The sequence below is a fragment of the Phoca vitulina genome, unplaced genomic scaffold (genome assembly GCF_004348235.1).
Source record: "Phoca vitulina isolate PV1807 unplaced genomic scaffold, GSC_HSeal_1.0 scaffold20, whole genome shotgun sequence".
In the NCBI taxonomy this organism is placed as follows: Eukaryota; Metazoa; Chordata; class Mammalia; order Carnivora; family Phocidae; genus Phoca; species Phoca vitulina.
Window position 1 is genome coordinate 10,817,346 of NW_022589723.1, and position 16,876 is coordinate 10,834,221.

A 16,876-nucleotide genomic window follows, 5' to 3' on the forward strand; every position below is an offset into this window, starting at 1 on the left:
ATCAAATGAAAAACATCAAACTCAAGTTGAGGAATATCGTATAGCATGCCTGCCAAGTACTCTTCACCAGTCCCAAGTCATGAGACAAAGACTGTGGAACCATCAGAGATGGGAAGATCCTGGGGAGACGTAACAGTTAAATGCAGTGCAGGAGCCCGAATCGGAGCCTGTAACAGAAGAGGAAAAAACAAAACCATTAGTGGAAACACTAAAGAAATCAAAATAATGTCTTTTGTAGATTAGTTAATAGTATTTTACCAGCATTAATTTCTTAGTTTGAATCACTGTACCATGGTTATGTAAGGTGTAAACATTAGGGGAAGCTGGGTGAAAGGCATACGGAAACTCTTCCCATCTTGCAACTCTTTTGTAAATCTAAAATTACTTTAAAATTAAAAGTTTTGAAAGCTATGTGCAGTGGCTAACTCACAGCAGGCACTTAATGAATGATGGGTGTTATAAGCAAATGCATTGCTTCCAATAGAGTTAAATCAAAGAAGTATTTATTGTTGGAAGAGACAGTGATACAAAGCCGTTAGCTGGCCGTGTTGGTGCGGGAGGAACCATTCCAATCACAGATATTGCATGATGTTGGCTGAAATATGTTATAAAAACTAGTTCTTTATCCTTGAAGAGACTTCTGGGAATTGAAATGTTCATGCTCATGCTCATTCCCTGCCCTTTGTCCTTGGGCCCAGATTGGATTTCTCCCAGAAAGCAGGAGTTTCTACAGCTACTAACAAGCTGAATAAACCTCGTTTTTTAGACCTGCTAATCTGAGAGGGGGTTTTATCCACAACAATCGTTAAAGCAAAATGAATAGCACCTTGCACTCCATGTGTTTGATATTCCCATCCTACTACGACAATAGGCTCATTTTATCACACGCTCATGTTAGTTACTAAGTTACTTGGTGAGACAGCCAAGGAAAGCAAGGTCAGAGGGTGTATGGCCCAGAGACAGCTCCTCCCCCCGGGACAAATAAGCCAAGATGCTTTGATTGCATTAGCAAAGCAATAAGAAGGGTAAGAAATTTCTCCTCACATAGGGACATTTCATTCAACAGATAGACAATACATATTTATTAAAAGCTTTCAATGTGCTTAACCCTGACAGTGGAATGGGGACCCAGGGCCCAGCTTCACAGAGCTTACTGTCTTGTAGGGCAAACAGGAAGCTCAATGAGCAGAAACAATAAAATGTGGGTGGGTGCCGTGAAATTTCAAGATGGTATGGAGCAGTGGGCTGGGACTCAAACGTTTGAGGGTGGAGAAAGGAAACTTCTCCCACTCTGCTTTCCATGTCATTGTTGAGTTTGAGAGTGGAAGTCAGTCTTTTTAGAGGCTTTTTTAGTGTAGGCAGATAGGCATGCTCTGATTGGAGACACTGTGACCATGTGATCCTGAGCAGATTACACATATCCCAGTGTTGTACACATGGGAAATATTCAGTAAATGCTCAGAGACCGAATGCTGATCTGCACCAACGAGTGACTCTAATGCAACCTGATCTAACCCCAAAATAATGTTAAATTTAGGTCACCTCTAACAACATTTATTGAGTGCTTAAGACAATCCTGGCATTATTTTAAGTATTTTACATAAATTAATTTTCATGATAACTCAATAACAGAATGAGTATCCACATACCCACTCTATAGGTGAGAAAACTGAGACATAGGAAAAAAGGAAGAAGTAACTCACCTCAAGTTACACAGGCGCAGCCAGCAAGCAACGAGCCCAGACTCTGAACCCAGGCGGTCAGCCTTCAGGCTGCCCTCCCCTGTCCTGCCTCTCTAAGGGTAGTAGTAAAGGTCCTTGGGCATTTCCTTAGGGGACAGGAGGACAGGCTGAGGGTCCCTACAAGCAGCAGCTCCAGACACAGGGCTCCTCAAAGCTGCAGCCCCAGCGACCATGAGCCTGGTAGCCCTCCCTGTTTTCAGCTGTCACTTCCCACCTTCTCTCATAGCCTCTAGCCTTGGGCTGGTGAGACTGGTCACGGGGGAGCCGGCAGGGCTACAGTCTAGGACAAGCCCCCACTGAGCCACATGGTAGTAGCCATCTCCTGACGGCCCGGGTAGTAGCCACCATGGGCACAACACAAGGCGGAAGACACCAGGCACACAGTTCCCTTCCCCAGAGCCACTTGTGTTCTTATCTGAGAGCCCTGAAACCAACTCTTTTGGAATGACATCCCCCCGGGACTCAAGAGGCAACACGATTCAGTAACCAATTCCGCCTTCTGACTCAGATGCCTAATGTGACGTGCCTGCATAGTCTACTCAGGGGCACTCTTTGTAGCACATTTGGTCCAGTATTTATTTGGGGGGTGAGGAGAGACAAGAGGTGTCTAGGTCAAGTGGGCAAGAAAGAGACAGGCATTTTTCTCAACTGGGGACTCTGCAGAGTGGCATTTTCCACCCAGACAGTTCCACGGGACGCTGACACCATAACATTCTAGAAGAGATGCCAAACCCAACTGAATAATGTTCTGATAACCTAGAGTTTTAGAAAGTAAAGATTATGTTCTCAACGATGTCTAGAATATCCTCCTAGAATTCAGGATCTCACATTCACTCTGGCTACCTTTTTTCTCAATATTGTTCTGCATTCACGTGGTGGCCAATGGGGGGACGATCTGCCTACGTGCCGACTCAATAACGCATCAGCAGTTCTTGGCTAATTTTCAGCGTCCAATCTCCTCAAATATTCCCCTTTCGTCTCCTGATGACACCAGCACTCAACGACAACGCGGGAACGTCCCTAGCCGGGTCCTTCTCGCTCCACCATGCCGTCTGGCTGCACGCTAGCCTCCCGGGCTCTCATACTCATAATCTTCCTTCATGTCTATTTTTAGTTTTCCTGGCTCAAGCTTCTCCAGGCCAGTGAAACACAAGCCTCCCTCTCCCCTCCGCCTCTCCCTCTGGCATGCAAGCTGCCGGCAGGAGCCCCCAGGTAAACACCGCCGCCGAAACCCTCTAGTGCTCCTGCCTCAGGAAAACCTCCGACTTAGGGATCACGGCTCGGCTTTTAGGATGGACAGAAGCTGGATGACCTTCTGATGGGCTTTAGCTTCGGATGTGGATGTGGACGTTTTTCTCTCAGATGACAAAATCACTCCAACTTCCCCTTGGCCATTGCTTCCTTCCCTTGCAGGTAGCTGGATCTTGTTTTCCTTAAAAAACCTTTTCCTTCCAAATTTGCCAGCCATGCCAACTGTCATTAGCGCATCTGTGGCCCCACGGACGGGGGCGGAGCCCAGGTCCCCCGGGCCGATTCCCCAGCTGGGCCAAGGCAAGACCACCGAGGCCGGGGGCGCAAACCCAAGTGGCATCTATTCGGCCATCATCAGCCGCAATTTCCCCATTATTGGAGTGAAAGAGAAGACATTTGAGCAGCTTCATAAGAAATGTCTAGAAAAGAAGGTTCTTTATCTGGATCCCGAGTTCCCACCAGATGAGACCTCTCTCTTTTACAGCCAGAAGTTCCCCATCCAGTTCATCTGGAAGAGACCTCCGGTGAGTAGCTCGCAGGCTTGGGGTTTTTTTTCCCTCCGAGAAGTCCTCCCCCTCAGCACCTCCCTGCAGCTCCACAGTGCACATGGGCAGGAGGGGGAAGGATCCTGGCAGCCCCGTGGGCTCTGTCCTCAGTGGAGGCCAGGCCCATTCTCACTCTCTTGCTCTCTTTTTCTGAAAAACATCTTGCTTTGTATAAAAGTAATGGGAACTCAGTTTAATTCATCCTATAAAAGTAAGCATCCCTTTCCCAGAACAAGTCTTTGTAAGAGTCCTTCCATTTCTCGGGCTAAAATCATGATGTTGTTCCTTAGTTTGTCAGTAGCCATGACTTTCTGCAACACAGAAGCCCTGGAAAGAGGAGAGTAGCCAGCAAAGACCACTTTTTCTAGCATTAAATGTTAGGATGAGAAGAAATCCTAGCAATCATTTTTGTCCACATACCTCACCCCACAAACGAGAAGGGCACACAGAGGAAGTACATCCAGAGAGGACATGACAGCCCGGATTAAAACCCCTTCTCTTTAGGTAACTCTTCCAGCCTCCAGGTTTCATTTATAGTGATCTATCAGACCGAAAATCCTATCCCCCTACTCCCCTCTCTGATCAGACCTCCCATATGACTCTTATTCTTAATTCAAGGAATTTATTGGGCATCTGCTAGAGCCAGAAAGTGGGCAATTGACTGAGGAGACAACAGTGAACAAGAAAGACAAAAATTGGGGCACCTGGGTGGCTCAGTCGGTTAAGCATCCAGATCTTGATTTCAGCTCAGGTCATGATCTCAGGGTCCTGGGATGGAGCCCCACATCGTCGTGGTCGTCGGGCTCTGCGCTCAGCAGGGAGTCTGCTTGAGATTCTCACTCTCCCTCTGCCCCTCCCCCTGCTCACTCCCCGCCCCAAATAAATAAATAAATAAATCTTTTAAAAAAGAAAGAAAAATAAAAATTCCTGCTGTCCTGGAGTCTAGAATCCTGAAGGGAAGGCTGTCAAGAGAGAACATTCAAATACTATGGGATCACAAGACAAGGGGAGCTAACCCCATCCAGGGAGAGAACGCCCCCTACACACACACACACACACACACACACACACACTGAGGAGATCATTGAAGCTGAGGCCCAGTGCTATTCATTAGCTTAATCAAGTTACTCTGGGACCTAGTGCCATTGATGAGCCATGTTTTTCTTTCTAACCTGAGATGCAATGTCCAAGGCTCCTTTCCTCTCCTGATAGTTCTGTGGTAAGTCCTGTGACTGCCCTGAGGACCCTCAGTTTAGAAGAAAGGACTGGCAAGAACTTCATTCCGCAGCCCAGTCCCTGCCCTGCTGCTAGAGGACTGGGACATGTCACATTCCTGTTGAAGTATCTTCGATGACACTGTTCTCCCCTCCCCACATGCCTCCAGGATAAGTCCAAACTCCTTAGCTGAGCTACAGGCCCTCCCACGCAGGCCCCTGCCTACCTGTCCATCTCATCTTCACCCTCTCCCGTTGGACCCCGACACATTCAGCTGCTGTTGCTCCAGATCCTGTATCTCAAGGCCTTTGCTCATGCTCTCTGTTTGGAATGACCTTGTTTTTATCTGATCTGCTCCCCCTCACCCTCTCTCCACTGCTCAGGTATCACTTCCTTCAAGCTTTCACACGTCTGTTCCCCATCTGCTGAGAACTGGAACCCTTCCTGGTCATCTCTGGACCCCCTTAGCCAGGGAAGGACCAGGCCCACAGTGGGTACTCAGCTGCTGGTGGTGAATGAAAACCCACAGCTGAGGGCATTGAGCATTAAGAGCTAAGGGCAGCCCAGCACTCCAAGGCGGTGGGGGTGTTCCTAAAAGCCTTTTTATTTATTTATTTATTTTCAGTAGGCTCCATGCCCAGCGTGGAAACCAACTCAGGGCTTGAACTCACTACCGAGCTTGAGATCAAGAGTTAGACACTTAAACAACTAGCCACCCAGGCGCCCCCTAAAAGTCTTTTCTAATACTACTGCAGAGAAAAAAAATGCACAGATGCTGTTTTTAGTGAAATCATTGGTGGATTTTAGTCTTAAAAGCTAGACTTGCATATTACTCAGAACAACGTAAGGGTCTGTTATGCTCTAGGCTCTACGTCAGTCCTAAAATGTGTACTGTCATTGTCAGTGTGACCTTGGGGGGCACCAGAAGACCAGTCTGTTTCAAACTGTGCCCCCACCACCAACACCCCCTCACGTACAGGTGGAGTGATTAAGGTCCAGAAAGGGCAATCACACAAGTTGATTGACATTGAAACAGTGAAATGATTCCAGAAATTTCTGAAGTGTAAAGCACTTCTTGGAGACCTAAGCTTCCCATGCATTCCATAGACGTCGTAACCTTTACCAGGTTCGAGCAGTCTGAAGTGGAGACTGTGTCCTAGGAGAGGCCCTTCCTGCTTTTACTATGTGAGGCACAGAATCACTGAAAGCCAATCTGAGTATTCGCAATCAAGTAGTACTTACTTCAATTGGATGGTGGTGGTGGTGGTGGTGATGGTGATGATGATAAGGGGAGAATTATTCAAGCCACCTATAATTCTAGTTAAGATGATGCTGTACTTTCAGCCTTTCCCTCCTCAAAGAAGGGACAGCCAGGCCCTCTGTCCAGGCACACCCATAATCTCTTCCCACTCACTCACCAGTGCTACCTCACTCTTTTCCTCCTCTTCTAGGGAGCTTCATGCATTGAGTCTCCAGGCCAAATGGATTCCTTTTGCCCTTCCTTCTATGATCTATTTCTAGAATCAGAAAGCAAGCAAACCATACAACACTTCCCAATTGTTGAGCCAAATTTTCTGATGACAAACCCCTAGACAGAAGAGAAACAGGGCCTCTGAGAAACTGATTACTCTTGCCCAATTTCATCAGGGAAATGCAAATCAAAAGCAATGAAATATCACTTTGTTAGAATGGCTAGAATCCAAAGGACATAGAAGTAACAAATGTTGGCGAGGATGTGAAGAAAAAGGAACCCTTGTGCACTGTTGGTGGGAATGTAAATTCGTACAGCCACTGTGGAAAACAGGTTCCTCAAAAAATTAAAAATAGAAATACATTATGATCCAATAATTCCACTACTGGGTATTTACCCAAAGAAAACAAAAACACTAATTCAAAAAAATATATGCACCCCTATGTTTACTGCAGTATTATTTACAATAGCCAAGATATGGAAGCAACATTGCCCACAAACACACACACACACACACACACACACACAGGAATATTACTCAGCCATAAAAAAGAATGAAATATTGCCATTTACAACGTAGTGGATGGACCTAGAGAGTATAATACTAAGTGAAATAAGTCAGATAGAGAAAGACAAATACTAAATGATTTCCCTCAAATGTGGAATCTAAGAAACAAAACAAATGAACAAATAAAGAAAGAGACACACAAACAAAAAGACTCTTAAATACATTAAACAAACTGGTGGTTACCAGGAGGGAAGTGGGTCGGGGAATGGGTGAAATAGATAAAAGGGATTAAGAGGTAAAAACTTCCAGTTATAAAATAAATAAGTCATGGAACTGAAAAGTACAACATAGGGAATATAGTCAATAAGACTGTAATAGTTGTTTGGTGACAGATGGTGACTACACTTAATGAGGTGAGCACTGATTAATGTAATGTATAGAATTGTTGAATCACCTGAATGTTGTACACCTGAAACTAATATAACACTGTGTTAATTATACTTCAATAAAAAATAGTAATAAATAGGGGCATCTGGCTGGCTCCGTCGGAAGAGCATGGGACTTGACCTCGGGGTCATGAGGCCCACGTTGGGTGTAGAGATTACTTAAATAAACAAAAATTTTAAAATAGTGATAATAATCATTACATTTTTCAGGTCAGGTCTTGTTACCACTACAAAATTATCTGATTTTTTTACAGATACTTAGCCAAATGTGCTTAACAAAATGTGAATCCTTAGCATGGCAGACTCCAGCTTTTCTCTTCATGAGGAAAATTCATAAGGAAAAATTAGGAAGATTCTTATAATTACAAAAAGAATAATTTCTCTCTGGGGGTGGACATGATTGTTGTTTATAGTGGGGGAGAAAAATGCTAGTTTATTTACAAGAGGGAAGGAGCCAGAACAGAAACCCAAGTGGGGTGGGGGGGAAGCAATAGGGCAAGAGGCCACATACCCCAGTGTCATCCCTCCGCTTGACCTGACACCCAAAGACATCTTTTTTAAGATTTTATTTATTTATTTGAAAGAAAATGAGTGAGAAAGCACAAACGGGGGGAGGGGCAGAGGGAGAGGGAGAAGCAGGCTTCCCGCTGAGCAGGGAGCCCAATGCGGGGCTCGATCCCAGGACCCTGGGATCATGACCTGAGCCGAAGACAGATGCTTAACAACTGAGTCACCCAGGAGCCCCAACACCCAAAGACATCTTTACTCACGAACTTGTGAAATGCCTGGGGTGAGTAAAAAGTAACTTGTTGGTAAAGGGAGGAAGTGCCTTCAGTTACACAGACAGGATGAACCAGCACACCCAGAGGCCAGAGTGTGGAAAGCACGGTAGTGGGGAAAGAGAGAGCCATATGGAAGCAACTGCCCGGAACCCCCTGAATGCTGGTGGGGGGAGGCCTCTCCTCTCAGACGCTATGAGGTGGGAGTTCTGGATCTCTGAGGGACTGTGAAGCCCCAGCTAACACCTGGAGAGTGCCCTGCTTAAGAGAAGCTGACACATGGTGCAGCCACTGTGGAAAACAGTATGGAGCTTACTCAAAAAGTTAAAAATAGAACTGCCCTATGATCCAACAATCACGCTACTGAATATTTACCCAGAGAATACAAAAACACAAATTCAAAGGGATACATGCACCCCTATGTTTATAACAGCATTATTTACAATAGCCAAGAAATGGAAGCAGCCCAAGTTTCCATCCATAGATGAATGGATAAAGAAGAGGTGGGATGTATATATATATAGGACTATTATTCAGCCATAAAAAAAAAAAAATCTTGCCATTTGCAACGACATGGATGGAGCCAGAGTATAATGCTAAGCGAAATAAGTCAGAGAAAGACAAATACCATACATTTTCACTCGTATGTGGAATTTAAGAAACAAATCAGCAAATGTGGGAAAAGAGAAAGAGACAAATTAAAAAACAGATTCTTAATTATCGAAAACAAACTGGTGGTTACCAGAGGGGAGGTGGGTGGGGGGATGGGTGAAATAGGTGATGTAGATTAGGGAGGGCACTTGTGAGGTGAGCAGCAGGTGATGTATGGAATTGTTGAATCATTATATTGTACACCTGAAACTAATATTACACTGTATGTTAACTGGAATTAAGATAAAAATTTAAAAAGCCAAAACAAAAAAAGAAAGAGAAGCTGACACTTGCTTTACCATTTTCATCCCAACTTCAAATCTAAATAATCACCATCACAACTTTTAGAAGTTTATTATACTCCCCAGAATACCAGGAAGATAGTATTAAAACTGCTCTCAAAAATTCCTTATAGGGCACCTGGGTGGCTCAGTCGTTAAGCGTCTGCCTTCGGCTCAGGTCATGATCCCAGGTTACTTGAGAGAGAGAGAGAGAGAGAGAGACAGCACAAGCAGGGGAAGCGGCAGGCAGAGGGAGAGGGAGAAGCAGTCTCCCGATAAGCAGGGAGCCTGACGTGGGGCTCGATCAAGAACCCTGGGATCATGACCTGAGCCGAAGGCAGACACTTAACCCCAGGCGTCCCAACCCCATTAATCTTAAATAGCATCCTGTTTTCTGGCCACACCAAAATGTCCCAGGCTTGTCTTGTACATTTCTTCCCCCAGACCTGGAATGAATCATTTTTGCAAGTAGCCTGGTTCCTTTCAGTCTGAAACAAAGCTAATGGAAAGGGGTGAAATGTGGAGTATAGAGGACCACCGCCTCCCGAGCACCCAGTGCTTGGCCACTGCATCGGTACCCCGAAGTTGGAAGCTTCCTGACAACCCGGGGTGACAACAGAGGTCTCTTGCTCTCACAGTCCCTTCCACGTGCCCCAGCCCCTGCATAAATAACACTCTTCCCTGGGTATCTTCCCAGCCAGGGGGTCACTTGGCTCACCGTTACTCAACTCTGAAAAGAAGAAACTCTAGGTTGGCATAAAATAAAAGCTACTCCCTGCCAGTGTGGAATGAGAGGAAAGAAAGAGAACTATAGGAAAACCCAGGCTGTGTGCAGTGAGCCCTCTGTTTCCAGGGTTAGGAGCCCAGTCGCTGGCTACGTAGCTTCTTCTCCCAGGGATATTACTTATCTTTCCTGAACCCAGCTCAGGAGGAGGGCTGCTTGCAACCTGATTGAGAGTGTCCTCTTCTGTCAGACAGTTTAGAGAGAAGTGGGATCACTGGGCTGGCTACAAAGAGGAAGACCTGAGGGCATCCTGCAGAGTGGTTAAGAAAACTAAATTTAGAACCAAACAGACCTGGTCTGAACCCTGGCTGGCTCAGCCACTAACAAGTCAAATTAGGGGCGCATGGGTGGCATAGTCGGTTGGGCGACTGACTCTTGGTTTGGCTCAGGTGTGATCTCGGGGTCATGGGATTGAGTCCCACATGGGGCTCCATGCTCAGTGTGGAGTCTGCTTAAAAGACTATTTCTCCCTCTCCCTCTGCCCCTCCCCGCCTCAAATAAATAAATCTTTTTTAAAAAAGTTTAAATTAATAAATACCCTTAAGATGCCTGGGTGTTAAGCGTCTCACTCAATCTCAGCTCAGGTCTTAATCTCAGGGTTGTGAGTTAAAGCCCCATGTTGGGCTCCACGCTGGGTGTGGAGCCTACTTTAAAAAAAAAAAAAAAAGTAGGGACACCTGGGTGGCTCAGTCAGTTAAGTGTCTGCCTTTGGCTCAGGTCATGATCCCCGAGTCCTGGGATCAAGCCCAGCATCTGGCTCCTTGCTCTGCAGGAAGCCTGCTTCTCCCTCTGCCTGCCACTCCCCCTGCTTGCCACTCCCCCTGCTTGTGCTCTCTCTCTCTCTGACAAATAAATAAATAAAATCTTTTTTTTTTTTTTAAAAGCCCTTTAGAGAGTGAAAAGGCAACCATGAAGTGGGAGAAGATATTTATAGCACATCTAACCCTTAAGCAATCTGTATCCAAAGATGCCTACAATTCAACTTGAAAAAGACAAACTCAATGGAAAAATTAGCAAAAGACAGGTATTTCACGGACAGCAAGTAACAAAGATCCAGAAATACATGAATGTATGAAAGATGTTCTGCCCATAACGGGCATAGTGATACTGTCATTGCGTAGCTGTTCTGAGCTAGCACCCTTGAAGTCCTAGTAGGCGTTCAAGGTAAGGTAGTAATTCCTAGGAGCCGCGACAGCAAAGGACTAGAGCATAACTCAGTGATGAAGGGCACAGGCTTCGAAGCCAGACAAACTTGATTCGAATCCCAACTCCACCTCTTAACAAGGTGGCCTCGGGCAGGTTACTGACCATTTTCAGGTCTCAGTTTCCTCATCTGTGAAAAGAATATGAAAATCCTTACTTCCATAAAGTTGTTGTAAGGATTAAATGGCATGTTGTAAATGACATACTGAACACAGTGAATCAATAAATAATGATGACGGTAAATCAAAGGCAAAATGAGGTACCCCATTGAGAGCCAGCCCTCTCTTGACTCAGTAGTCATGATGGCGCTGTGCTGGGGTGGGGGTGGGGGAGGTAAGTTCTGGTGAAAGTGTAAATTCAATAAATAATTAGGACTGCCTCCACTTATATTCCACAAGACAGCAGCTCCTACTGACAGGGACAGAGATCTAGACATCATAGCGAAGAAGCTGAAATAGCTCAGCAGTAAAATGCTGAAAATGGGGGGCGCCTGGGTGGCTCAGATGGTTAAGCGTCTGCCTTCAGCTCAGGTCATGATCCCAGGGTGCTGGGATCGAGCCCCACATCTGGCTCCTGGCTCAGCAAGGAGCTTGCTTCTCCCTCTCCCAGCTCATGCTTTCTCTCTCTCTCTCTGTATCTCTGTGTCTCAAATGAATAAATAAAATCTAAAAAAAAAAAAAGCTGAAAATGGGAGGGCAGGGACAGAAACAGCCAAGAAATGTATGAAAAAATGCATTTCCCTGATTATGAATGAGGCAGAGCATCTTTTCATACATTCATGTATTTCTTGACCATTTGTTACCTCGCTGTCCATTAAATACCTGTCTTTGCTAGTTTTTCTGTTGAGTTTGTCTTGTTCAGCTTGAATTGTAGGCATCTTTGGATACTGATTTTTTATTGGTTAGATGTGTTATAAATATCTTCTTGGGGCACCTGGGTGGCTCAGTCGGTTAAGCATCTTACTTCAGCTCAGGTCATGATCCCAGGGTCCTGGGATTGAGCCCCGCATCGGGCTCCTTACGCAGCGGGGAGCCTGCTTCTCCCTCTCCCTCTGCTGCTCCCCCTGCTTGTGCTCACGTGCTCTCTCTGTCAAATAAATAAATAAAATCTTTAAAAAATATATTTTCTCCCACTTTGTGACTTGCCTTTTCACTCTCTTAAGGGCTTTCTTAGTTTAAAAATTCTTAATTAAAATCAATTAAAAGTTCTAAATTCTTAATTTACTATTTTTTTCCTTTATAGCTAGTGCTTTTTATGTTCTGTTAAGAAAGCTTTTCTTAGGGGCACATGGGTAGCTCCATCAGTTAACCTCCAACTCTTAATTTTGGCTCAGGTCATGATCTCAGGGTCGTGAGATCGAGCCCCACATTGGGCTCTGCTCTGGGTGTCGAGCCTGCTTAAGATTCTCTCTCTCCCTCTGCCTCTGCCCCTCCACCCCCCACCCCCGCTCTCATGCATGCTCTCTCTCTCTCTCAAAAAAAAATTAAAATTAAAATTAAAAAAAAGTTTTTCCTAAACCAAAGTCATTCTTCTTTATTATCATTTAGAAACTTAATTTTTCTGCCTTTATATTTGGGTCTATAATCCATCTAGAAATGATTTTTCTTATATAAGATAGGGATCACATTTTGTTGTTTTTCCAACTATTCTGTAATGTTACTTTTTAAACAGGGCAAATGTCTACCAAGGTGTGGTTCTGTTTCCGCGGTCTCTACCGTGTTCCACTTGTGTTTACTGATCTTTGTGCCAACTCCACACCTTCTGCCAACAAGTCTTGACATTCAGTAGAGCAAGTACTCCCAACTTGTTTTTCTTCTCCAGTATTGTTTTAACTATATCTGGCTCTTTGCCTTTCCATTTAAACTTTAGAATCAGGATGTTGAGTTCCACAAAAAAATCCTGTTGGGATTTTCATTGAGATTGCATTGAATCAATCTGGGAAGAATGCATGTCTTGACAATATTGAGTCTTCCTATCCATGAAGAAGGGATATCTCTCCATTTAATCGAGTCTCCTTTAGTATCTTATTTTTTTAATATTTTATTTATTTATTTGACAGAGAGAGACACAGCGAGAAAGGGAACACAAGCAGGGGGAGTGGGAGAGGGAGAAGCAGGCTCCCCGCTGAGCAGGGAGCCCGATGCAGGGCTCCATCCTAGGACCCCAAGATCATGACCCGAGCCAAAGGCAGACATTCAACTGACTGAGCCACCCAGGCGCCCTCCTTTAGTATCTTTTAATCAAGTTCTTTGATAATTTTCTCCACAAAGGTCTTGAACATCCTTTGTCAGATTTCTTCCTAGGCACCTTTTGTTTTTGTTGTTTTTAGGAAGGGCATCTTTCTTAAAATTGTACTCAATTTCTCAGGCATAAACATGCATTTGACTTTTATATCCAATATATTTGCTAAACTTAGTAATTCTAACAATTTAACTGTAGATCCCAAGTTATTTGTCTTAGGTTCTGTTTCTATATGGATAGTAAGGTCATTTGTAAATAATGACAGGACCACCCAGTACATTATGCGCAACTGTATTCAGCAACCTAATTCCTATTTTACCGCACTGGCTAAAACCTCCAGCATCATGTTAATAATAAAGGAGATAACAGAATCTGTCCGGCTCCCAATTTAAAGGGAACTCAGTCTTAGTGTTTCGTTGTTGGATAGACTAGCTATAGATATCTATGTCCTCATGTCTGGGGTGTGTTTCTTATAAATTGCTTAGAGTTTAGAAAAAAAATCTAATCTGAAAACCTTTGTCTTTTAACTGAAGGTTTTAGTCAATTTACACTGATTATGAGCATTTATTATATATATAACATTTATTATATATATTTTATGAAAATATATTGGATTTATTTCTATCATATTAACCATAACCTTTCTGTTGATATTGATTTTTAAATGTTCCTTTTTTCCTCATTCTGCCTTTTCAAAAATGTAATCAAAGTGTTTTCTCAGGGCGTGTGGGTGGCTCAGTTGGTTAAGTGTCCAACTCTTGATTTCGGCTTAGGTCATGATCTCAGGGTCGTGAGAAGTGTGAAGTGTCATGATGCTGTCAACATTCTTTCAAATGGCTCAGCAAAAAAAATAAAATCTATATATACAAATACAGATAGGTAAAACAAAGATGACAAAATGTTAACAATTGTTGAATCGAGACATAAGTTATATGGATGTCCGTTCTTTAAACTTTTCTGTAAGTTTGAAATTTTTCATGATATAAATATATAAATAATATAACGTAGAAAACTATGAGAGTAGAAATTTAAATTTTTAATAGCTGGGTTAAATCTAAAATCAAGGAAATCTAGTATGTAGAACAAACAAAAATAGGAAAATACAATAAAATTAGAGGAGGTTTAACATCGGATTTTTAGAAGTTTCACAAAAAGAAAGAAAGGAAAAAGGAAGGAAGGGAGGAAGGAAGGAAATAATTGAAAGGGAGAGAAATGTCAAAGAAATAATATAAGACTATTCCAGAACTGAGGGCAAAATCTCTATATTGAAAGGAGTCACTGAGTGCTCAGCAAAGAACAAAAAAATAAACTCATACCAAGGCACATAAATGTGGCTTTTGCAACTGGGGGCAGGAGGAATAGGAAGGAAGGGTAGAAAATCCTAAAAGCTTTCAGAGGGAAACGATAGGTCACACACAAAGGAATGTTCATCAAGTTATACCATACTTCTCAACAATAGCAGATGCTAGAAGCAATGAAACCATGCCTTAAAAATTCTGAGGGAAAATGCTTTTCAACTGAAAATACCTAGCCAAATTCTCAATCATGTGCAAAAATAGAAAACAGAGTTAGCTGGGCAATGACTCAGGGGACTTACCTTCCATGCACCCTTTCTTACAAAGCTGCAAGTTGTTTGCCAATCCAGTCAAGGAGTAAATGAAAGAAGAATTAAGATCCGGGAAGTGGAATTCCACCCAGAAAGGCACAGTCAGTCCCAGGCCACAGCTTCTAACCTGGAGGGCAGCCAGTCCAGTCTGTAAGGAGAATGAGGCCGCAAAGGAAGGCCTTGGGGGGAGAGCAAAGGAACCACGAGGTTATCTGATGAGTTTAAGTATTTGGAGAAACTGCTACTGAGGAAAAGCATTGATAGATACATAGAAAATCAGAAAATTATAAAGAATAAGAGAAAAGAAACATTTCTACAGAAAGGACTCTACAGCATAACACTTAGCTAAGAAGTGAACAATATTCACCTAATCATACTCAAGTAAATTCAGAATTTTAATTTTACCAAAATTTGTAACTATTTGGGAAACTATTTGGGAAAAATGGTGGGCAAAGCATAATGTGAGAAGTCTAAATCTCATTTGTCAAAATAGGAACTCTGCTGATACTTTCTAAAAATAATAAATTAGGGCCGCCTGGGTGGCTCAGTCAGTTGAGTCTCCAACTCTTGGTTTCGGCTCAGGCTGTGATTTCACGGTCCTGAGATCCAGCCCAATGTCGGGCTCTGCACTCAGCATGGAGTCTGTTTGGGACTCTCTTTCCCTCTCCCTCAGCCCCTCCCCACTGTGCTCTCTCTCTCTCAAATAAATAAATCTTAAAAAAAAAAAGTAAAGAGAGATCCATGATGAAAGACTGGACTCTTAATAATAATAATAATAAATTAAAAACTAACAATAGAAAGATATTATTTAGGGGCGCCTGGGTGGATCAGTCGGTTAAGCATCTGCCTTCAGCTCAGGTCATGATCCCAGGATCCCAGCAGGATTGAGCCCTGCATTGGGCTCCCCGCTCTGCGGGGAGCCTGCTTCTCCGTCTTCCTCTGCTCTTCCCCCCAGCTTGTGATCTCTCACTCTCTCTCAAATAAATAAATAAATAAATAAACCTTTTTTTTAAAAAAAGAAAGATATTATTTAGAAATATAGAGGTAAATCCCAAAAGAAATTGCTAAAAGAATTAAAAGTTGGGGCGCCTGGGTGGCTCAGTCAGTTAAGCGTCTGACTCTTGATTTCGGCTCTGGGTCATGAGATCAAGCCCCAAGTCGGGCTCCACACTCAGCACAGAGTCTGCTTAAGATTTTCTCACTCCCTCTCCCTCTGCCCCTCCCCCCACTCACTCACTCACTAAATAAATAAATAAAATAAAATAAAATAAAATAAAATAAAATAAAAAAGAATTAAAAGTAGCTGTTTCTGAGGAGAGGGATTTGCGGGGCAAGAGACTGCTATTCCTCTATGTACCTTTTGTATTGTTTGATTTTTTAAAACTTTGTTCATGTATAAATGTAATAAAAATATACTTATTTCTTAAAAGAACTGACCTCAAAAATTATATTGAGCTGTTACAGTACTCTGTAATGCTAATGTCATGGATTCAAACCCCAGTGGACGTAAGAATCTCCTGCGATGCTTCTTTAAACTGAAGAGTCCCAGACCCCTACCAAGAATATGTGAATCCTTAGGTCTAGCGTGAATCCTGGGAATCTGCTTTTTAAACTGGCATCCCAGGTGATTCCGATGCAGGTCGTCCAAAGACCACACTCGGAGGAGCCCAGAGCAGGTGCAGGCGGGCAGGAGTCCGTGACTGGACGGGGCAGCATCCCCCGAGGGGGCAGCCTGCCAGGCCCCGGGGTCCACCTGCATCGGCTCCCAGCTCTCACATTCGAGTTGTCCATCGAAGCATGGTGAAACTTTGAAAAAGCTGGGCTTTCTTGTGAATGTGATTCTGACACACATGTATCCTTCCTTCCCCACCCACGTTCTCTGCCTCAAAGTTCCTGAATTTGTAACCGTGGACGTCTGTCCGTTGCCACAGGGCCTACTCTAGCGGGGACTTGCGCTTGAGGTCGCGTTACCCACCCTCCACAGATTAGAGTCCCTGAATGGCCAGTCAAGGTCTTTGGGGGGATGGGGCAGGGACATCAGGAGAATGGAGGCTTCATTAACCTCGGACAATGGCTTGGAGCAGATTCCTTCTATGCATTCAGCAGCCTGTATAGGATTAGTGCATACAGCATGTTTCGAAGGCCCCATGCTG

General features: G+C 43.8%; 1 protein-coding gene across 3 annotated transcripts in view; it reads left to right on the plus strand.

Annotated features, from left to right (window-relative positions):
* Positions 1-3,208: 3,208 nt before the first annotated feature.
* Positions 3,209-16,876, plus strand: part of CAPN3 (calpain 3) — a 47,127-nt gene continuing 33,459 nt past the window's right edge. For all 3 annotated transcript variants that reach the window (XM_032417917.1, XM_032417919.1, XM_032417918.1), the window contains exon 1: positions 3,209-3,517. In XM_032417917.1, the coding sequence (XP_032273808.1) occupies positions 3,209-3,517 (309 nt within the window). The remainder of the gene's footprint in view (positions 3,518-16,876) is intronic.